At 37.7% G+C, this 24,524-nt stretch overlaps 1 protein-coding gene and 1 pseudogene across 4 annotated transcripts in view; one reads left to right on the plus strand and one right to left on the minus strand.

Moving 5' to 3' along the window:
• HIBADH (3-hydroxyisobutyrate dehydrogenase) overlaps positions 1-24,524 on the plus strand; it is a 116,863-nt gene that overhangs the window by 82,426 nt on the left and 9,913 nt on the right. For all 4 annotated transcript variants that reach the window (XM_074340919.2, XM_074340920.2, XM_019726160.3 and 1 more), the window contains 2 exons: positions 19,234-19,367; positions 21,596-21,672. In XM_074340919.2, the coding sequence (XP_074197020.2) occupies positions 19,234-19,367; positions 21,596-21,672 (211 nt within the window). The remainder of the gene's footprint in view (positions 1-19,233; positions 19,368-21,595; positions 21,673-24,524) is intronic.
• On the minus strand, positions 20,549-21,465 carry LOC109444663 (cyclin-dependent kinases regulatory subunit 2 pseudogene; annotated as a pseudogene).

Genomic DNA, 24,524 nt, shown 5'->3' on the forward strand with positions numbered 1-24,524 from the left:
TTGCCATAACAGAGGTATAAACAAGTTCAATGATAAATTGATGCTATAGTTTGAGTTATTGCATTTATGGAATCTGACTTTTAGGCCAGTTGCTTTCCTGAATTGATAGGTGTTAACCATGTGTTGTGGCGTTAGGTGGGGACATTTCAAGAAAAGGAGATTTTAAGGTTTGGAACGGGAAAAGGGCATGGCGTGTTTGAGGATTAAGTGAGAGTCAGTGTGTTTGGAGTTTTACTTATTCTGAGTTCAGTTCGTTACTATTTTCTGAACAGAGCCCATACTTTTATACTTTTATGTATTTGTTTTTGCAGTTTACTTCACCTGGAGTTTCTTTCTCTGCCCCAGGTCCTTCCCTGCCAGCATATCATAACCTTAATAATCTATCATGGCCCATATTGGATCTGATCTTTTCAGTGAAGGCTCTCCTACTCTCTTTCCCTAGTTTCATTCCACAAAGGAATGTGATGTTTACCTCCTTTGATTTTGAACATTTTACTACCTTTTTTATGGCAATTAATTTTCTTTGTATTATAGTTAATTTTTCTTAACTTTAGACAAGTGCGGTAACTCTTGACTGGATCACAAAACTTAATCTGAGCAAGAATCGGGTCTTTATTTTTGTATACTCTGAAGAGACAAGAGTGAGTTCCTTGCATATAGGAGATACTCAGTAAATATTTGGTTTGTGTATAGTAAATATTTTTAATGAGATGTATAAAACCAGAAAAAGCACAAAATTAAAGTGATCTGGAGATTTGAAGTACCTAATGTTTCCTTTAGGATTAATTTCAGGTAAAGTATTCATAAACTTGATTGACTGCTATATCTAGTTGGATGAAAGTTCTTGATTTTACTTGTAAAATTAGATGCCATAAAAACAACATTCTGTTGTAAATGTTTAGTGTAATACAGGTGCTAATGGTAAAGATGAAACTTGTTTTATTATCGGAAAAGAGTTAAGGATATCCTGGTATAAAAATAAAATGGAAATCAGTCTTCCTTTGACAATGAAGAAATGCATTTTGTTTCTTTACATAGACATCTACTGGTTTGGGCAATGCGGTAGATTAGGTATGTTAAAGTACCCTGCTGTCATACAACACTCAGGGGCTGGATAAATTAGGGGGAAAAAAAGAATAAAAAAACATACTTTTAAATGCATATCAGATTCCTTAGAAAATAAGGGAAAACCTTAATGACCAAATAATTGAATAGTAACCTGAAATCAGAGTGATAAACCCAGACTCTCTGGCTGCCCTGGAGACAAATGTTAAATTCAGGGGCTTTGGGGATTAATATTTATGGGTGAAATATCATGGGGGTAATGGGAAACTAGGCCTTTTGCTCACACAGTGAGAAATCTGACCTCTGCCTCCCATTGTTCTTCCCCCCAAAAGCCCAAATACCCAGAGGCCATAGCCTTACGGGAAAAGGGTGGCCTGTGGATATTCTGCCGGTTGGTAAACTAATTAGGAAATCTGTCTATGTTGGTTATAGGTTGGGACATAAAATCGTCCCCTGAATTTTTGTAACAGTAGAGCTGATCTCGTGGGTACAGAGTTCAAATGTAAACAACTCACCCAATTGGGAAAATATCCAAATAATAAATATGAGGGCTTCTGAGTTGGTAGGTCTGATAGGACCTGTAACCTACAGAATGAATAAAAATCCTCTCTGGAGAAAAATCATCCTCAATCCAGGACTCTCAGAATTCACAAATATTGAACAGTAAATATGAGCTCACAAAATAAATCTGGACACGGAAAAAGACAAGTCACCAGAGCAAGAGTCAGCAGGAACAAATTTAACCCCTAAGAACTACAGATACTGAAACTCCCCAAACAGAATATAAAATGACTATACATGAAACATTTAAAGAAATAAAAGATGGACTTGAATATAAATGAGCAAGGAACAATAGAATATCAGAAAGGACCAATCAAATTGGGGGGAAATATCACAGTTTTAAAAGTCAGCAGATGACTTAAATGGCATATGGGAGCTGAAGAAAGAATTAGTAATTAGGAAGAGAGATCTAAAGAAATAACTCAGTGTAGTACAGAAAGACTGGGAGGTGGGAAACATGAAAGAAAGGTTAAGAGACATGGATACATGGCTAGAAAGAAAAAGTCAAACATGCATCTGATTGGAGTTCCAGATGGAATTGAGGGAAATGGTCAACAAGATAAAACAGAAAGAAAAGACAGATCACCTACAAAAGAACAACAGACTGATACCAGACTCCCCCCCATCCCATCCCCAGCATAAGTAAGGTATAATTTGTGTACAACAAAATTCACCCATTTTATGTTTAGAGATTGATGAGTTTGGACAATCATGTATAGTCACATAACCATCGTCAAAATTAAATGCCGAATATTTCCACCACCCCAAAGAGTTCCCTCATGCCCCTCTGTAGTCACTCCCTTCCCCCAGCCCTAGGTAATCACTAATTTGCTTTCTATTACTATAGTCTTGTCTATTCTAGAATATCATGTAACAATCATGTAAGTATTCATGTAGGATTCATACAGTAATGTAGTTTTTCGTGTGAATTGTAGACTTCTTTAAAAACAACAATGGAAGCCAGAAGACAGTGGGACACTATTATCACAGTAGTGACAGATAACTTGTCAACTTAGAATTTTCAGGAACTTTTTTTCAAGAATGTTGGGTAGGTTCCATTTCTGGATAAGATGGAGTAAAAACACTGTCCTTTCTCTCCTGCTGACTGTAATAAAAAACCTAGGACAGAATGAGTGGAGCAACTATTTGAGAACTCTGAAAAGTAAATGAAAGCAGGTACGTTGGAGAAGGAAAATAGAACCTGAGGTACAAAACCTCTGCCAGCAAATTTCCTGAAGCCCCATCCTCCCACCCCTTTTTATGCCCGACCTTGGATTCAAACGTAGCATGAATTCTGGAACTGTGCATAGGTTCCAAAAAAAAAAAAAAAACCAAGAGAAGGGATCTTTCTAGTCCAAGGAGCAGGAAGAGGGGCCCTATGAGACAGAGAGTGGGGAAATTCTTTTACTTTCTTCCAGCTCTGTCACAAGGCAAGCCTTACTCTAAATTGTGATTTTGTGGCGACAGTGGCAGCCGTACAGACACTTAAAAATCTTAGGGAAGGGAATCCTTCTCTCTGACCAGAGGAACTATGGTCCAAAGAGTGTAGAGGAATCTCTCTTGCTTTTTACTTTCTTGATTCTTCTGCTCATTGGTCCCAGAGACTGACCTAGTTGCAGGAATTGTGAAACTTTGTAGCTAGAGGATTGGAAGGGAGGGTGCTAGCATGTTGGGAGGCAGTTCACAGATAGAAAAGAACTCAAGACAGGGATCCCATAATGTTGTATGCACTGTTGGGTTCACCCGAGAGCCAAACAGCATGGATCTCACCCTAAACAGCATACCAAAGCCTTTAACAACTTAACTATCGGGTAGATGGCCTCCTGAGTATCAGACTGGCCCATGGCTACTGCACATGTAGGACAGATTCCAATACTTTGAAAACTGAACTGCTATTGGAACCACAGCCCACGAAAGGCAGGTTGCAGTTTATAGCTTGACCCTAACCTGGTCGATTGCGTGATAAAACAAACACAAAAACCAAAACATAATATTCTTCATAGAATTTGAACAAGACCCAGAGTCTCATAACATACAATATTCCAGATGTCTGTGATATGATGAAAAATTTCTTGACATGGAAAGATCCAGGAAAGTCTGATAAATTCTCAAGTGAAAAGACAATCAAGATGCCAATCCTGAGATTACCCAGATGTTTTATATCAAGCAGTGACTTTAAAACAGTTATTATAACCATGTTCCAAGAAGTAAAGAAATAGAAGCTATAAAAAAGAACCAAATTGAAATCTTATAACTGAAAAGTACAATAACCAGAAATTTGAAAAAAGTCACTGGATGTGTTCAGAAGTGGAGTGGATATGACAAAGGAAAGAGTCAGTGAATATGAAGATAGAAATTATCCATTCTGAAAAACAGAGGGAAAAAGGACTTTTAAAAAAGTGAACTGAGCCTTGGCTCCGGTGAGGCAACATCAAAAGGCCTAACATATGTGCCATTGGAGTTCCAAAAGGAGATGAGAGAGTGTGGTGCAGAAAAAAACATTTGAAGAAAAATTGAATGCTCCCCAATTTTGACAAAAGACAAATGTATAAATCCAACAAGCCCAGCGAGACTGAAACAGAACAAACTCAAAGAAATGCATGCTATATATACCATGATCAAACTGCTGAAAACCAGAGAAAACGAAAGAAATGAAAGCAGCTAGAGAAGAAGGATGCATTATAAGGGGAACAAGGATTTGAATGGCTTCAGAGAAGACATGAAGCCCAGAAGGCAGGGGAACAATATTTTTAGAGTGCTGAAACCAGAATTCTATCTATGGCAAAATATTCTTCATGAATGAAAGTAAAATAGAGTCATTCTAAGCTAAAGGAAAACTAAAAAACTTTATCCTCATCAGACCTGCTCTAAAAACATCATGTACTGCACCTGACAACCTTAAAAATGTATAAAGCAGAAAAGTCTAGAGCCACAAGGAGAAATTGATAAAGGTGGGCTATTTCAGTATACTTCTCTTAAGCAATCAATCAAACAACACCAAAAAGTGATAAGAAGATAGATTTGAATAACACAATTAGCAAGCTTCGTCAGGAGGACATATATATTAATAGAATCTTATACCCAGCAATCAAAAAAGAAATGTATTTCTCAAGATATATGGAAAAAGTATTAAAAATTGACCACACAAAGGGCCATAAATCTAGTCTGTATATTACTAGGGGTGCCAAAAAAATGTATACACATGACTTGTATTCATCGTTTGTTATCAGTATATGTTGAGTATTACAATTTTAATACAGTTTTTTCCTTTCTTAAAATGTGTATTCATTTTTTTGGCACCCTCTGTGTATACCTTATACATTTCATTCTCTAACTGCACTGTAATTTACTTAGATATCAATAGCAAAAATATCATTAAAACCTTTTATACATTGGTAACCTAAAATCACATTTCTAAAGAATTCACATTCCATTTTTGGATGTCTTCTTGGGCAAGTGAAACAAAAGAAAAAATAAACAAATGGGACGACGTCAAACTAAAGAGTTTTTGTATAGCAAAAGAAACCATCAACAAAGCAAAGCAACCTATGAATGGGTGAGGATATTCACCAATGATACATGTGGTAAGGGGTTAATATCCAAAATATATAAGGAACTCATATAACTTAATACCAAAAAGACAATCAGATTAAAAAATGAGCAGAGAACCTGAATAGACATTTCTTCAAAGAGGACATACAGATGGCCAATAGACATATGAAAAGATACTCAATGCGAATTAAAACCACAGTGAGATACTACCTCACACCTGTCAGAATGCCTGTCATCAAAAAATCAACAAACAGGGCCAGCCCGGTGGCTGGGGGCGGTTGGAGCTCCATGCTCCTTGGCTCTGAGGGCTGCCGGTTCAGTTCCCGCATGGGCCGGTGGGCTCTCGGCCACAGGGTTGCCAGTTCAATTCCTCGACTCCTGTGGGGGGTGGGGGGCTCTGCCCCCTTGCAACTAGGATTGGGCACGGCTCCTTGGGCTGGGCTGCCTCCTGGATGGCTCAGTTGGTTGGAGCGCATCCTCTTAGCCACGGGGTTGCCAGTTTCGACTCCCGCAGGGGATGGTGGGCTGTGCCCCCTGCGGCTGGCAGCGGTGGCTGGACCTGGAGCTGGGCTGCGCCCTCCATGACTGAGACTGAAGGGATGGCAGCTTGAAGCTGGATGGCACCCTCCACGGCTGGGATTGAAGGGACAACAACTTGACTTGGAAAAAAAAGTCCTGGAAGTGCACGCTATTCCCCAGTGGAGTCCTGTTCCCCTTTCCCAATAAAATCTTTGAAAAAGGAGGGGGAAAAAATCAACAAACAAGTGTTGGCGAGGATGTGGAGAAAAGGGAATCCTCACATACTGATGGTGGGATTGCATGTTGGTACAACCACTATGGAAAACAGTATGGAGGTTTCTCATAAAGTTAAAAATAGAACCACCCTATACCCAGCAATTCCACTTCTGAGTATACAAAGAAATCGAAAACACTAATTTCAAAAGATATATGCATCCTTATGTTCACTGCAGCATTATTCACAGTGGCCAAGACATGGAAGCAAACTAAGTGTCCATCAATAGATGATTGGATAAAGAAGAGGTGGTACATATGTACAATGGAATATTACTCAGCCATAAAAAAGAATTAAACCTTGCCATTTGTGACAACATGGATGTACCTAGAGGGTAGTATCCTTAGTGAAATAAGTTACGTGGACAAAGACTAATACCATATGATTTCACTTATATGTGGAATCAAAAAAAACAAAATAAATGAACAAACAAAACAGGAACAAACTCATAGATACAGAGAACAAACTGATGGTTGCCAAATGGGAGTAGTTTAGGGGGCTGGGTGAAAAAAGTGAAGATTAAAAAGTACAAATTGACAGTTACACAGTAATCACGGGGATGTAAAATACAGCATAGGGAATATAGTCACTAATGTAATAACTATATGGTGTCAGGGGTACTAGACTTATTGGGGGATCGCTTCATAAGTTATATACATGTCTAACCACTATGCTGTACACCTGAAACGAATACAATATTGAATGTCAACTGTAGTTGAAAAATAAATATTGACAAAGAAAAGTAAAAACAAGAATTCACATCCTTTAGTCAAAAAGCCATAAGAAAAAAGAATATTTAGAACTCAACAATAATGAAAATACGTTTATTAAACTGGGATTCAGCTAAGTAGGACTGTTAGGGAAAAGTAAATGCATATTTTGAATGGAATTTGAAAGTATATTATAAGGAAGCAAATTGAGTATAAGAAAAAGTTCCTAAAAATTAAAAAATTTCCAAATATATATATATATATATATATATATATATATATATAGAGAGAGAGAGAGAGAGAGAGAGAGAGAGAGAGAGAGAGAGAGAGAGAGAGAGAAATAAAATGAACCAAGCAACAGCAACAAAAACCAAAGAACCCAATTAAAAATTGGGCAAAGGACTTGAGTAGACATTTCTCCAAAGAAGATAATACAAAGCCTATAAACCCATGAAAAGATGCTCAACATCATTAATCGTTGGGGAAATGCAAATCAAAACCATAGTGAGATACCACTTCACTCTCATTAGAATAGCTGTTAAGTGTGGGGAAAAAACAAGGGTTGGTGAGGATGTGGAGAAATTGGAATTCTTGTGCATTGCTGGTGGGAATGTAAAATGGTACACCCTCTGTGGAAAACAATATGGTGGCTCCTCAAAAAATTAAACATAGAATGACTGTGTCATCTAGCAATTGTGCTTCTGGGTATATAACCAAAAGCATTGAAAGCAGGGAGGAGAAAAGATGTTTGTGCACCAGTGTTAGTAGCAGCAATATCCACAGTAGCCAGAAAGTAGAACCAACTCAAATGTCCATCAGTGGATGAGTGGATAAACAAAATGTTGTATATACATACGATCGAACGATATTCAGCCTTAAAATGGAGTGGAATTCTGATACATGCTACACTATGGATGAACCTTGAAGACTATGCTAAGTATAATAAGTCAGACACAAATGGACAGATACTGTATGATTTCACTTATGAGAGATCTATAATATAGTCACAATCATAGAGACAGACTAGGAATGGTTACCATGGTGTAGGACATGGACGGAATGGGGAGTTTCTTTAATGGGCAGAGAGTTTCAGGATGGGATGATGAAAAAGTTCTGGAAAGGGATGTTGGTGGTAGTTGTACAACAGTGGGAATGTATTTATTGCCACTGAACTGTACAAATAAAAATTGTTAAAATGGTAAATTTTATGTTACATACATTTTACCACAATGTTAAAAAAAGAATCAGTAGATAAATAAAGTTATTTTTTTAGTTGGGAAATACACATAACAAAATGTATTGTTTTAACCATTTTTAAGTGTACATTTCAGTAGTATCAAATACATTCACATTTTTGTGCAACCATTGCCACCATCCATCTCCAAAACTCTTTTTGTCTTGCTAATCTGAAATGCTATACCCATTAAACAGCAACTCCATTCCCCTCTCCCTTCAGCCTCTGACAACCATTATTCTATTTTCTATCTCCAAGATTTTTACTATTCTGGGTACTTCCTATAAGTGGAATCATACAACATTTGTCTTTTTGTGACTTACTTAGCATGATGTCCTCAAGATTCGTCCATGTTGTAGCATGTGTTAGAATTTCCTTTTTAAAGCTAAATAGTATTCCATCGTATGTATATATCATATTTTCATCAGTGTACATTTTGGTTGCTTCCACCTTTTGGATATTGTGAATAATTCCTGTGAACATTGGTGTACAGATATCTTTTCAGGGCCCTGCTTTCAATTATTTTGGGTATTTACCCAGAAGTAGAACTACTAGATCATATATACTATATTTAATTTTTTGAGGAACTACCATACTGTTTTCCATAGAGGCTGCACCATTTTACGTTCCCACCAACAGTGAATAAGGATTCCAATTTCTCACATTCTTGCCAACACTTGTTATATTTTGTTTTATAGTAGCCATCCTAATGGGTGAGGTTTTCTTTGGTATTCTTACAGAACAAATTCTGATTCCTATATTGAGCCATAGTCTAGACTTGGAGTGACCAGTTGACTGTTATCTTTGACTCGGCGTACTGAACAAGTTGTAGCCGCTGACTGTGTGTGTAGTCAGGGTACAGGTTGTATTAGGGGTGAAGAGGGAGAAGGCTGTCATGGGGCTTATTCTTTACTTTCCAAAAAAAGAGACAGGAAATATTCCTTTCTGCTGTGATTCATTCTCATGCAACCAGATGAAGAGTTCCCCACACTTAGTAGTTGCCTCTATCACATTCAGTAGTTGCCTCTATCACATATTTGGTCCCTCAGCACTTTGTAAAAGTTTCATTCTGCAGGTTTTAGTACTTGAAGTTGACCACAAATGTAGTAATTTTTTATTACTTCCTATGTTTCCTACTCCATAAGGAAATAGTAAGTGGGTTCCAAACTCCCTTTAAACAGTAATGTGTCCTTGAGCCTCATGCAAATCTGGTTAGTTACTGTTTCTCAAGGTTATGTTGTACAACATCAGAGATGGTTGCCAAAAGATACTGAGTAGCTGAGGGCCCAGAAAGAATGGCAGAGAGGAGGAAGTCAGCTTATATTTGGAAGCGCCACTTCTTCAACTGTGCCCATCCCAAAATTCAAGTGTATGGATTCTCTAGAGATTCCCAGGCAGTTCCCAGAGATGATAATTCCTGGTTGGCTGAGTGCAGCCTATTAGCACACAGCCTTCCCTTTACGCTTTAGTTTCTTGCTATCCTCGGTTTACTCTCATTGGCTGCCAGATTATAATCTTACCTTTTCTTATTCCTCCTTACTCTCTACCCTTCTTTACCTACTCCCAGGTATAACAGAATATGTGTGAAGAGTCAGTTTCCTATAAAATAGAGAGTAAGTGATCATTACACTTTGTGTGTGTGTGTGTGTGTGTGTGTGTGTGTGTGTGTGTGTGTGTGTTTTCTCAAGCAAACTGGAGGGCGTAGAAAAACCCAGAGTGGGATGGAATAAGGCAGTGATTGGATTGCTCAGCATTTGGTTATTAGCCATGTTTTACTTCGTGACTGTTAATGCTGAATGCACGGGATGTATAGAGAACATACAGGAAAATACCTGATTGCTGTCACAGAAAGATGTTGCAAATTATGCAACTTCGAAAGAAAGTAAAATAGGGCATTAAGGTTGCAAGCTATTTAATGCAAGGTTTCTTATGTGGCTTTTGAAAAGATTTTTAAAGCTGAAAGATATATTATCTACAAGAGGGAGTTGTGAAAATCACCTTCTCCACAGGCGTTGTTAACTTTTCCCTTGGGCTTCAGCTGTGTAGCTTTCAGTAGCCTAGAGCTTCATTGCAATCCAGTGTTAGACACCATCTTGATCTGGGGTGAATGTAGAGAATTCGTTTTTAAAGTGATTTTCAAAATGAAAGCAAACCATTTCATTGTCTGATGCACCCCACCCTTTCAAAACCCGACTCCTTGTTCCTGTCTGACGGCTTCCGGACCGCGGGTCCTTCCCTCTCAAAGCCAGCCCGGCTCCACGCGGAACATTCTGTTGCTCTTTCAGCATAAGCAGCTCTATTGTGATATTTATCTGAATTCAAACAAGGCTAATTAAAAGAGCTGCTGACAGTTGTTGTGATCCGACTTTGACTGCAGCTTGATGGTCATTATGGGTAAATAATGAACCAGGTCTGCAAATGTAGCAGCTGCCAACGTGGGATAGAAGAACGGCCATTGCTTCCAATTTAAGGATCTATCGACCGCGTCCCTTCTCCCTGCAGATCTTTTGCAGAAAACTAATGTTTTCTGCTGCTGTGTATTGTGGTTTCAGCTGTTTCAGATATAGCCTATAATTCCCTTCTTTAATATTTAACTTAGGACATTATTAGCTTTCAGACTTAACAACTTTTCTATTTTGAACAAGTTCAGCTTTGTCCTTGTGGATGCTATAACTAACCAGCCAGCTATAGTTTATTTATATGTGATTAATTTGTATTACGCAGGAAACAGCTAGTGTAGAAGAACAAGGTATAGCATTATGAAGATTTCAAAATGGTGTAGATGGTGTGTGTGTGTGTGTGTGTGTGTGTGTGTGTGTGTGTGTTTAAGAGATAGATGTATGTCCCTTGCTTTTGTTTTCTTAACGATAGACACTTTTGCCAAACCTTAGTTTGGGTTTTGTTCTCCTCATCAATGACTACGTAATATTTTGATGCAAAGCTCCATCATCAGTTCAGAGGAACTGTAGTGACTTTCATTAAAATGCAATACTGAATATATTATTATTCCATCATGAGCTTTTCCTCATCTTATTAGCAAGTAGGAACAGGTGTATTAGAGGTAAGAGAAAAGGCATGTTGCAGTCATTCACAGATTAATATATTTCCCTGCAGATTTCCCACACTTAGAAAATACAGCTTCTGGATTTAAAAGTCCCACTCCAGAATTTAACAGCGGCCAGTACTTAACAAAACATCCCCAGCATTTGTTCGCCTGCCCTGGGAAGGGCTGTCTGCGTGATGTAAAGTCTGAGGAGAGAGTGGTGTCCGTGCATAATGTAGCAGAGCTTCCAGATCTTGCTGGGAGGAAATGATCCCAAACGTGCCCCCGAAAGACAAGTCTTACTTTGAAAAATAATGATGAAAAATTGCTTAAATTTCTCCATGTATTTGTGCCTGTGTTTAGTTCAGGAGAAATGAACTCAACTTTGTTTATCTGACTCCAGAATAGTGTTGTGTTTTTGCTGTTCTGTTTCCAGCTTGGATAAGACCAGAGAGAGTGTTAACAAGGGGTTATGTTATGCTGGCTTATGTTAAAGCAGATCACCCCCTAACATGTGCAGAGCCATTCATCTGTGTCACCAAAACCCAAGAGAACATCTGACATGGACTCTGAAACAGAAACAGTGATCACTTACAAATCAAACATGGCACGCTCTAAACTGATTGTGCACGGCAATCTTTTCTAGAAAGGACAACTAATTGAACATGATAAAGTGTAAAGTTAATTAACACCCTTAAATTTGTTGATTACTTTCACGGGATTATATTGTTCGTTGAGTAGCAGCTTTCTGTCCCAGCTGTCTCCTTTTGCAGTGAATGTGGCTGGTAAACAATAGAGACACCATAACAAGTCGTAAATGGTCCCTGTGACAGCAGCCCCTTGTGAGGCTGCATCTGTAGAAAATGATTAGAACAATTGCATTTTAAAGACGGTTCACATTGCAGCCCAGGTCCCATTGGTCCTCTTCTTGATCTCTTTTGATGGCAGACTGGTTAAAACATTCAAGTTCTTTTGAGTAAATTAAGTGATTTACTACATTTTGCTATATATCAATGAGAATGCTTTGGTGACAAGATTTTTTACAGTATTAAAGACGTATCTACTTTGATTGTACTTTGTAGATTTCTCTCTCTTCCCTCTCTGGATTTGAAGGCCTCTTTCTAATAGTCAGAGAATTGAAAATGATCTCCTTATTTGTGACTCGTAAGTGGTTTATTCTAAGTTATCAACACTTGCATAATGGTTTTTCTGCCACAACTCTTGGTTCAGCTTCTCAGTAAGACTGAATTCCAACTTTCAGTTCTTTGGTACTGTTAGGCCAAAGACTTGGACATGTTCAAGCTGAGTAGATTTACTTGTTCTATTTAAATTTTTTATAACATTATGTAATGGTGTAAACTATCTTTCCAAAGTATTCTTTCATGTGAGCTGCAAAGTAAGTATGGCAAGTGTTTTTATCACCGTTTCAGAGGAAGGAATTGAGATTGAGAGGTGTTACAATCTGTCCAAGTGCGGTGACCTGCAGTCCAGGTCTCTTAACTCAGATCACATGTTCTTATTTGTAAAGTCTTCGTAATAATGTCTTCCTACGTGTGCACTTCTGCTCGTGCATGTTTACGCAGCCATACGTGAAAATGCTGTTACCACATGCGGGCAGTCATGCCACTCCAAAGCTGCGCTATTTTGATAAACTAGGAAACATTGTCTTACTTAGTCTAAATTAGTATTCTTGGTCATTTTATTAATCAATTGATTTCTTCTCTGCCTACCTCCTGAAAACACAGTGAACATTTCTCAGACATGTGCTGTATGCTGGGTGCTAAGATTCAAACCACTCTTTTCCAGAAGGATCTTCACAGAACACGTCAGAAAGGTCATTGATTAGAGTAGTATAAGTGCTTTGTTAGAGATACCACTATTCGGAATGGTACAAGAATAGACAAAAAGAGTCATGGTCATGAACTACTGTTCAGAGTTGACATGAGTTAGCTGGGCGAAGAAGGAAGGGAAGGGAATGTCATACAGGGAACAGCCCAGGAGAGGCACAAATACGCCAAGAATCATTGCACATTCCAGGTACTGTCAAGGAAAGTGTTTTCAGTGTGCATAACACAGTGGTTTTGTTGCAGGAGAGTAGATGAGAAAACCAGAGAAGTAGTTAGAGTTTACTCACAAGAAAAATAAAAATTAAAAAATCAGAAACCATTTAAGGAGATAAAAGAGAACCTCTTGAGATAAAAGAGAAAGTTATTGCTTCCTATGACTCAAGACAAAAGGAAAGATACAGAGAGTCACGTAGTTCTCATTTTTGCTGAAACGTAAACATGCAAATGCTGCAGAAAGAATAACTTTTACTTAATGGAAAAAAATAGGGACTGTGAGACTATATAGAAATGGTGAGTAATAGCGAATAATGTCTTCAGCCACTGGTTATGTTCCTGTTGATGCATACTTTGAGATTTAAGCCTGTTTTGTTTTTATATCAAACAAAACTTCCAACATGGGAAACCAGTAAGCATAAATATTAGAATGAAGTGATTAATGTTAATATTAACTTGTATTACTGTTACAAGACTAAGATCAGCCAGAACAGAATATAAAGCAAGAACTGAATTTAAACTCAGTTTACCTTGAAAAAATTATCACTGCTTTTGATGTAAAAATATGAGGAACATTGTCCATTACTTATTTCATTTACTGTCTTCTGCGTAAAGTTCCAAATGAGAATTTTTTAAATATGTAACTCAGTTCAAGGAAAAGTTATGTTTTCCTTGAGGTTGCTTTATTCCTCTCCCAAATACTGATTTCCTGGCTTCTAAGTTACTCAGATCCATAGTTGAAATTTATTGTCAAACCTTATGGTTTCATTTTTGTTGTTCTTAATTCTGATTTTCACTTTTCCGATTGTTTTGTTCTAATGAGCAAACTCAAATCTGTTGTGAAGAGAGCTAGAGTATTATGTGCATGTAGATAAGAGGCAGAACTCAGTGTATATAAAACAGTATAAATTATTTGCTCAGTTCATGTTATTTTAAACTGCTATGAATGCAACCTGCAAATGGATTCAAAACACCAATATTCTTACCAAAGTTTTCACAAGTCTACCCATGGTTGACGGCAAGACCATTACTCGCTAAGAACAATTTCTTGTCTCCATTTTCATCCATTCTTTTTCTGAGAATTCATTATGTTTTCAGTGATGGAGATTGTAAAATGGAAGGAAAGGGGGAATCAGGATTCAGTGGCAATTGTCCTCATCCACCTGACACCTGGTATGTGATGCTACCTTTTGGCATTTACTTCACCTATGGCTGCATATATCTCCTTTCCGTAATTATATTTTAGGCCTTCTGAGGGCAAAGACTATGTTTTATACCTACCATAACCTTACATTTGGACTTTCTGGAATAGCTGTATTTCAAATATTCTCCTAATACCAGAAAACGCTCTGATTTTTGATTCAGAAAATATGCCTACTCCTTGAATCTTTGCACTTCACACAAAGATCTAGCAAATTATTGAGGGCACTCAGCAGATACTTGTTGATGGTATTTCCTTTTTTGAACCTTTGTACAACTATATTTATATCTCTTCTGTAGCACGCATGTTTATTTATAATTCTGTATTTGCCTTATCTCTTCTCCCATCTCCATAGACACACACCACACTTCCTTCTCTCTCTCCGACCCAATACAAATACTAGATTTCAAATTCCTAAGGGCAAGGACTGTTTATCCCTCATTCCCAGAGTTGAGAACCACTGAAAAAAATGGAGGCTTCCTATGATACCTTTTTTTAAAAGAGAGGTTGGGGATGCTGACTTAGAGATTTAAATTAAATTTGAAGGGCTTCTCCACTATGAGGTTGACTGAAATCAAACCAGACTACCAAGAGAAATGATAGATGTCTATCATTTTAAAAGCAGGGTAGGTAGTCAGCCACCCAGTTTGAATGGTTTGGGCATTTGCCTTTTTGTTTGTACAGTGAGTTCAATTTTTCTGATTCTGTGGTCATGGGAGAGAAACACTGGAGACGTCATCACAGGAAAGTGTTAAATAAAGCACTGAAGGCAACCACAAGTGTTTAGACTTGTTTGATTTCATTAATATAGTTACATGAGAAAATTCATTTTCTAACTCTTTTCCCTAATTTGGAAGTATTTATATATTATTTGGATACAATGCCTTGGCATTTGTATACAATGCCTGTTATTTGTATACATGCCTTGGTTTTGTGCATTACTATGATAAATGTGGGAGAGTGAATGTATGTAAACTTGAAAATCCCAAATTATAGTATTTCAAAAATAACTGATAATCTTGTTTAATCATCTCACTTTATAGATGAAACACTTAGGTCAAGGAGCACTTAGTGACTCGCTAGAATGACAGATGTTTTGTGTGTTTTCCTTGGCATCTCGAGTGTGTCTCTATGAGAGCAGTTAGCGCACGGTACTGTACTCACTTATTTCCTTGCCCTTCCCTCTGTCATCGCCTCCTTCTCTCTCTTTGAATAAAGACTGCATTTCCTGAGCATCTCTTTTGTCCCAGACAGTGTGAATATGGGGTGAATGAGCCAACAGAGCCACTGCTCTCATGGAGTTAATTTTCCCTTGGGGATTACAGACCAGAAACAAGAATACAGGCATTAAAATAAACAGGTGGTAGGTTATAAATGCTGTGAATAAAATGAAAGCAGGAAAAGGGCTTAGAGAGTGATGGGGTGCCATTGCAGCTTGTTAGATTGGTCGAGGAAGGCCTCCCTGAAGAGGTGAATTTTGAGAAGAATCCTGACTGAAGTGAAGGAAACAAGAACATTCCAGGCAAAAGGAACAGCAAGTGCAAGGCTTTGAGATGGGAGTGCATTTGACCCATTTCAGGAACTGCAAGGAGACCAGGTGGCTGGAGAGCAGTGAGCGTTGCAGAGAATGGTATGAAATGAGATAGGAGAGGCAGCCACGTCGTGCAGGGCTTTGTGGGACTTTGGATTTTATACTAGGGGGTGAGAAGTTCTTGGAGGCGTGAGAATAGGCAACTAGATTTAGTAAAAGGATCTTGTGGCTGCTATATGGAGATAGACTGTGGCGGCAAGAGCTGAAAGGAGAGCAAGTAGGAGGCCACTGCAGTAATCCAGGCGACAGAGCGGTGGCTCATCAGCTCAGGGTGGTAGTGATGGATAAGGACAGAAGTGGTTGGGTCACAAGTGTGTGCCTTAGGAGCAGGGACATGGGATATTCCTCCGTAACGCTGGGGTTCCCCACAGGGCTTGCTTCTTAGTGGGCTAATTTTGCTGAGTGAATAAAACCAAAGTGCGGCAGCGTTCTTGTCACTTTCTCATACACTGTGTTGCCACCGAAAGGGTTTTCAAGGGTCTTCCTTGTATTCTTAACATCACTGGCTATGGACCACTGTAGTATTTCTTAATCTGCTTCCGCTGTTAATAGGTTCAGCTCAAGCCAGCTGATATTTAGCCAGAGAGACTAGAATTATCCTAGAGGAGACAATGGCTTAGATAACCAAACAGGAAAGGACTCGAGGCATTATATATGAAGTAAAGATCAAACTCCTGCTTCACCAACTCATAAAGTAATAAGGCCTTACACTTAAATAGCATTTTATATTTTACGATATATGTTCATATATTCACAGCCACTGTATGAAGAAGTTATTAATGCTTTTCCCATTTTATACACCAAGACTCAGAGAAGTTAAGTAATTTGTTTAAAATAACATCTACAAACGGCACATCCCCAAACCAGATAGTCCGTCTCTGGATCCTTTACTCCTACCATGCTCCTAATTGTTTACTGAACAACCATCTATTGAATGTATCATGTACCATGACAGCTGACATAAACAAGCCTCCAGTGCTGACCTTGTAAGAGCTTAGAGTGTAATGGAGGAATCAGGTGAAAACGTCAAAGATTTTAATAACGTGCAGTAAATGCTGTAATAGAATTAAGCACTGGACATATTTTGGTTTTGTATACACAACTACTAAAATATAAGGTAAAATAAATACTTCTCCCAATATTCTAGCAGCTACCTGAGTGTGTATTCCATGTTTTTCTATTTTGGGAAGTGGGCTTGAATTAAAATGGCATGCAGTGTAATAAATCTATTTATTGTTTGTTATCTATAGACATCAAAATGTATACAACATCTTCTGAAATCCATAAGCTGTCTTACACAGTTTTAGAGTTTCAGCTTTCTAGGTGTTATTTCCTAAGCTCAAAATGGTAACATTTATTTTAGCATAATTTAGGTCTTAACTTTGCTGTTGCAATGGGACTAGCCTTGATAAGGTTCTGTGGTTAGAGGAATGTGTATGAAAAGATAGGATTTGGTCTCAAGGAATGCCAAAACTTTAGAAGAACTCAGTTTAGTCAGACCCTTACATTAGAATGTAGGTTATGATAAAGTCAGAAACAATTATACCACCACATGAGAGCAAGAAAGAGTGGAAATTCAGGTCTCTGAGTTAAAAAATAAATTATTCTTTCTTTTGTGGTCTTTTCTTGCTTAAGTAACTTATTTCTTCTTTTTGAAATATGTGTTTGAACAAGTGAGAAAGTATACCTGTCAAAAGATTAACCAGCTGAGAACCATTGTCAGCATTAATTTTTCCTTTAATAAATGACTCTCTGAAGCTATTTAGCAGCCTGTAATCTGGAAACAAAGCTATTGACCTATGATGGATAGTGTTGGATTTGTTTGTAAGCTTTGACTTAAATTGTCTACTTAATTTCTTTAGGTCAGATCAAGAGGATTAGAAGTAAGGGTGGTTATGTGGTTTGAATAAATATGGCTATAGAAATTGAGAACAATAATTGTAAAACATTAATGATCTACCATCTTGGTGAAGTAAATTAGAAACTAAAATGACAGTCACTTAAGCGTCAACATTATCAGAAGGTTCAAATGACACAAATTGGCTAATTAAAAGCATTTGTGATGATTGGATTTTTGTACATAGACAGTTCCAAAGTGTGTCTGAAAATATTATGAAATAATGTAATTTAACCATATGTGTGAACATCGCAGGCTTTCATAGCATGTGGGCACTCCTTCTTCCAAAATTGTTTGGCTAACATAATGCTGACTTTTTTTGCTTTTAACAATTAGTTAAAAATAGTATGAACTGTAAAAGAGAAAGGCTACTTCATTTGGCAATTGCAAAATATTCCCAATTTGAATGAAATAGGGCTCTCCTCACTTGGGCTTTTTATGTATAAAAACTGTGTATTTCATTGAATAAATTAAATTCAAAAGTAGGCCATTACTTGCAGCTGTCTATTCTAATGGCCAGATTTGATACATAGTACAGACAATTAGGGGTTCTTTATTCCTAGCTGTACTATAAAATAAGTTCTAAAGGCAAAAATTGTACGACTATAGCTCCCAGATACTTTACTGGTTTTGAATAACAAAATCTAACTCGAAAATTATGAATTAAGATTTCTCTAATACTTAAAACAGTAATAATACTCTTGGTTTTATTTTATAGTTAATAAAAGTGCAGATGAATGAAGCTTCTCCCCTCCCCTTTTTAGGATAAGTCTAGGCCATATTTTCTGTGCTAATGTAGAAGTTATTTCTTCAATCATTTCAATTAATGGACATGCATCAAACCTTTGTTAAAAGATGCTAAGGAGTGGCCAGAGCATCATTAAAGTTTGTTTCTTCTCCCTGCTCATATCACCAGGAATGAATTGCCTAGAGGGTGTATATGGCAGGAGGGAAAAGAAGTATCAAATAATACTGGAAAGTGCGCATCAGAATAATCAGTCTAAGCAACCATTTTTTTTACCTTAAAAAAGACTCTTACTGAAACGCCTATTTGTCTATGGGAGAAAAAGCCACGTCTCTCTCTTTGTAGATCTCATCTTTAGGTAGTATGCAGACAGCAAGTGAGTGAGCCCGAGACCCCAAATCCAAATTCCGGCATTAGCCCCTCTGGCTGCCCCCATGCTGGACAGGGCACAGGTGACCTTTTTCATATACTTTCCATGACTAAGTTTCTTAGGAGAATAAGGGATGCGTGGGAATAATAAAACTCACACTTCACATTCCCATAACTGTCATGCCATGACTGTGCCAAAATAAGGTGAATTGAGAGTTTGACTGTATCTGTATGTGCCTTTCGGTTTATGATTAACCTGCATGATACTTGATTATCAAAATATTCCAGGAGAAATTTAGAGTATCTTACACATGCCTGACACATGACAAACGTAATTTGGAAGCAAGATGTTTTCATTTGGTTTGGGGATTTTTCTCTAATTTTACTGTCTCTTTACCCTCAAACCATTCAGGTGTGGGAGCTGCTCGGTCTGGGAACCTCACGTTTATGGTGGGAGGAGTGGAAGACGAATTTGCTGCTGCCCAAGAGTTGCTGGGCTGCATGGGCTCCAATGTGGTGTATTGTGGAGCCGTTGGGACCGGGCAGGTAACATTTGCACGTTACTGACCCTGACTTGATGGTATGAAACTGGCTGATGTTCATGTCTCTTTCCTGACCATGTTCTTACTTCTCCTTAATCGGTTCAACCCACAGATTCCTTGTTTGCTCAGATTTTGTTAAATTAATTTGGAATAAATTAATTTTCATTCATTCCTGTTGGAATTAAACAGACATTAACCAGTTCACTTATAAAAAAAAGATACCAAGTTCCATCATTCAGATTTTGACATATCATCCCAGTGACCACTAAAATCATCCTTAAAACTGCTTCTCTTTGTAGTACTCATGTTGCCTGAGTCACCATCACCTCCCTTCTGATTTTGTAATTCCTTGCGACAGCTCTGTTTGCAGTAGTCAGGTAGAAGTAACCTATGCACATTAATCTTTTCCTTGAAAACCAAATAATTTTCTTTTAGAAATATGGTATATCAACTTCCCAGTCAGGTAGAGGTGAATGACAATTCAGAGCTCTGAAATCAAACTAGATGTCCCCCTCCCACCCAAGGCACACGCCTCACACCACTCCCTCCTCTTAATGCTTTGTCCTGGTCACTGCACCCTCTTGATCTTATTCGAGACTTTGGTATTATCTCAGCTATGTCTGCTGTCTCCACTCCCTTGTCCAGTCAGTCTCCAAGCTCTATTGAGTTTTGCTTCAGTGGCTCTCCTTGTTGACTGTCTTGTTCATTGCACACATTACCGGACCCAGTCTTTCTCTCACTATCTCACACCTCAGTTTTACCGCTCAGAGGGCCTCCTGGATCTCTGGACGTCAGGTTCATCACTGCCCAACACTGTAGCCACGACCAACTCCATCAAGATGCTTGTATCGTCCTCGTACTTCCCCTTTCTGCAACTTTGAATAGATCCCGATTTCCTGTCACATCAGATTTTAACTCTACCCTCCCTAGCTTTCATAGCTCTTGCCGCAGTCTTAACTATCAAATTTCTCACCATTCCTTAAAATATATGCATGATTTTAACTGTACTCAGGAACATCTCATGACCTTATGTAGTTAATCTCTCTTACATATTTACCTTTTCCCCTGCTCTCCTCCTGTCTCTCTCTTGCCTATTTATTTTTATTTTTTTAAAATACAACATAAAAACTTAATTTAACAAAAGTAACAGGTAAAGTCAAATAGGCACTTATATGAAGAGAAAAACTGACTAGAAGAAAGTATAGCTTAAACACCTTAGAGTAACCTGCTTGCGGCTGCATCTAACCAAGCTCTTGGTCTGACGAGTACAGCTCATGCACAGGTACGGATGAAAGACGTGTACATTTTTCAAGTATTCACTGAACACTACTGTAAATGCACATATACATTATATTTAAAAAAGACTTAATTGGCTATCCCCAGATATACTTCATTTTTGTTGATCTTTTGGAAGAGGTCATCTAAAGAGAAGAATTTGTGGTTCTGGCTCATGAATCATGTAATGAACCCAGCCCAGTCTCCTCCACTGCTCTTCAGACATCAGACGGGTTTTGGGTACTTGTTTGAAAAGTTCTCTGGGTAACATGACATGCGTTACTCATAGTACTCGTCAGCGTACTTGTCTGACTAGTAGATCTGCTTGTGGGCCTCCCTGCTTGCAGGTGGGCGACATGGATGGGAGCAGGGTGGGAAGAGAAGAGGGGGCGCAGCAGAGGAAACGTCGGCATCCAGCCCCAGCAACGACTGCTACCCTCTCTCTTGCCTATTTAAATTCTGCCTGGCACTCTGAGAAATGGTTTCCGGTTCCACTTCTCTCTCCACTCCTGCCCTCAGTGGTCTTGTTTCTTTGAACTCCTACTGTCTCTATCTTACAGCCTCTACCATACAATTTATCACTTAATTGTTTTTGTTTGTTTGTTCACTGCCTTTTCATCCCGTCTCCCCAATAAGAGTAAGCCCCATCCCTTAAAGAGCAGTCGTGCCACATACATCCGTATTCCCTATGGTTCTGAACCCACAGAAGCTGGGTCACCACTGTGGGGTTCTTACCTAGTGGGAGAGACACTGCCAAGCCCACCCCCAGCCCCTGCTCTGGGTGAGCATGTTAGGTGCAGAGGGAGGCGTGCAGCACCACCTTCCATTCCACATTTGAGACAATCAACTGCTGGATGCTCTTTTAGAAAGAAGCATGTAGAATTAGGCGAAGAAAAACTCCCCGTGAGTTATAACTTGAAAATAAAGGTACTTAATATGTACTCAATTTATTTTCAGGCTGCAAAGATCTGCAACAACATGCTGTTAGCTATTAGTATGATTGGAACCGCTGAAGCTATGAATCTTGGAATCAGGTTTGTTGAATAGCACACTTTCAAGTACTGACAATTTTTATGAGCTTTCCTATTTGATTTTCTGATGTTGAAAAAAAAAATGTTCATAAGAGATAAATGAGTTGATCCAGGACCATTTTGAAAGTCCTTCATTATTGAACTTTAATAGACTTTGCTTATTTGATGACCAATGGGACCCTGGAGAGCATGACTAGTCTTTGCCATAAAATGTATTGCGCTGTATGTTCGAAATTACATTATCCTTTTTAAGTGGGAGCTCTATTTCTTCTATTATGTTGAAATGCAAGAAACACTTTTACTATAAAATTTAAACATACTTTGGCAATGTAGAACAAATTTGTATAAAGCATGGTTTTAACGTATAGTGAATTCAAGTGTTATGCTGCCACGTGACTGGTTATATGTATCTATTTTAAATATAGTACCCAAAATCTACACTAAAAGGGCTCTTGGTTGCTTATTCCCTAGATACACTGGATGGCATTCATAAAGCTGCAACTCCTGTGCACAACTCTTTCATTTTAACATGCCTGTGGCTTTGTCACTTTTCATTAAGGGTATATCTTTCCATTAAAATAAAATGGCATTCATAGTTTGCTGAAAGTGGTTCAGGAATTCTGTTTTTCCTGTGATGACGATCATCCTTTAGAAAGCTTAAGGTTAATGTCTTAGTTTTAGCCTTTCATTTTTTGGGTTAGGAAAGCTACGTATGATTAATCACCTAATTAATTTTTTAATGTTTTGTATTTCATGAATATAATAAATACATATTTCTTACTTTAGAAATGCTTAATGAGCAAGATGCTTTATTCAGGTGTTTTTTTGCACACTTCCCAAAGCTCCTTACCAAATACATCACAGATCAAAGTAGTGTTTCATATCACAGCTTTTGATAAAAGCAATAAAAAGAGCCAAAGTACTTGAGATATTTTTTAAAACACAGTAATGGATTCACATTTCCTCTTAATTACCATATCAAGATGCTGTTGTTTTATTGAATTGCCCTTGTCTCAGATGTTAAACTATCTTGACCTATTAAGTTGTCATGTTGTAATTGAGATAAAAGAGGAATTTGCTTTGCATCAGCGCTAATTGGTTTATCAATATCCTGTACCATTTACATTTTAAAATTGAATGTCTTTACGATGGTAAGCTTAGCATATCTGTACAAAGCCTTACTAAAACTGGTAGTATACGGGAAGCTCTACAGTGTTATGTCTGTGTTGTAGCCAGTTTTAGGCTATGGGTCACTTATAATTGAAAAACTGGTTACCAATCACTTGTTTTCATGTTCATCCTTCAGACCAATTTCATGGAAGAAGAAAATCTAAATTTCTGGAACCAAAATTGCATACAGAATTATTTGGTGTTGACAACAGGATTAGAGCATTAGTGCGCATATGCATGTTTAGAATTTTACCTTAATTTTTCTGGATATAAAAGATTATGTAGTAAAGAAAGCAAAAGCCTAGCTGAAGCTAGGTTGCACTGTACTGAAATTTCCCTCTTTGTCTTCGCCAGTTTAGTTTCTATTCTGCTTACTGTCAGCATCACTGGATCGGATGTTCCGCAGGCATAGGGATGCGTCCTCTAACGTTCCTCACATAATTTTTCTACCAAAACTCTTATTAAATGATTTGCCATTCTAAAATGAGGTTTCTGTATGGTAGGTGCGTGGGGAAGCCCAACTCCAAACGCCAGCTAACAAAGCATAGTAGGAAAATCAGTTGAATCAAATGTATACAGTGAAATGTGTACATTGGCTACTAGAGTGGGGTTATTGAAAGAAAACTAAAAGTGATAAAATTCCAAATACAAAGTTAAAAGCAGAAGCAATAAATATGTTTTTCTCTTATTGTTGGCCTTGATTCACTATGATAAAAACAGTATTTAGAAATATGAAACTTTTAAATGTTTAATTTTTCCAAAACCCTATATCCATTACTGTTCCTGATATATATAGTACATATCTATATATAATGTATGAACACAACAGAGGAACTCACTGGTTTTACTTAACTGTTAGAATTATTTATACGTTTCTGGTGCTTCAGATTTATTAATGAATTGCTGATTTTCATAGCATTAGGAATTTATCGGTTTATCTTACAAAGATTCTCAGGTATTTGAAAGTCCTAAAAATGATTGCTTCTGCTATTGTCTTTTCTGCATGGTTTACAGACATGGTTTAAAATGACAGGATTGTTCTCTAATAGACTATAGAGAGCGGCCACAATTTATTGAGCTTTGCAAGGTGAAAGAGAAAATTGGCATCAGCAAGCATAAATTCCCAAGTAGTAAATTCCCACAAAGTAGTACAGTATCACAGTGGTTCAGCCACATTTATATTCTGCGCACTCCAAAGTGAAATTTTTTTAGAGCATTAATGTCAACATTTACAAATTGAGTCACCTATTCCTATGAAGTGATCATTCTGATTAATTTCATTCTCATAAGTCAGTGTTTTTTTCCAGAACACTGAGGTTTCTCTTTTTTTTAAATAGAAGAATAAAATCTTACAACTTACAACTCTCATTTGACCCTATGATCTTTTACAGTGAGTCTTTATGGATGTTAGTGACATTTTAAAGTGCTATAAAAAAGTAAACCATAAAAAATATTGGTATACAACATATTTTGGGATTCTTTTTTACAGACCTTTCTACCTTCTAATTGGGTTCTAGTTAGGACTCAGAATATAGTTTTATGGCACTGAAAGAGCCCTGCTCGCATTAGAGAGGTTTTTGTTCCTGTGCATCACAGAGCAACAACGTTGATAATGTGAGTTGTGTTGTTTCATTTTTCTTTTTGCTTCACCAGGAATTGGTTTTTGTTTTCCTTTTTTTCCCAAT

This window comes from Rhinolophus sinicus, chromosome 4 (genome assembly GCF_057876585.1).
Source record: "Rhinolophus sinicus isolate RSI-liver-muscle chromosome 4, RSI-T2T, whole genome shotgun sequence".
Classification (NCBI taxonomy): domain Eukaryota; kingdom Metazoa; phylum Chordata; class Mammalia; order Chiroptera; family Rhinolophidae; genus Rhinolophus; species Rhinolophus sinicus.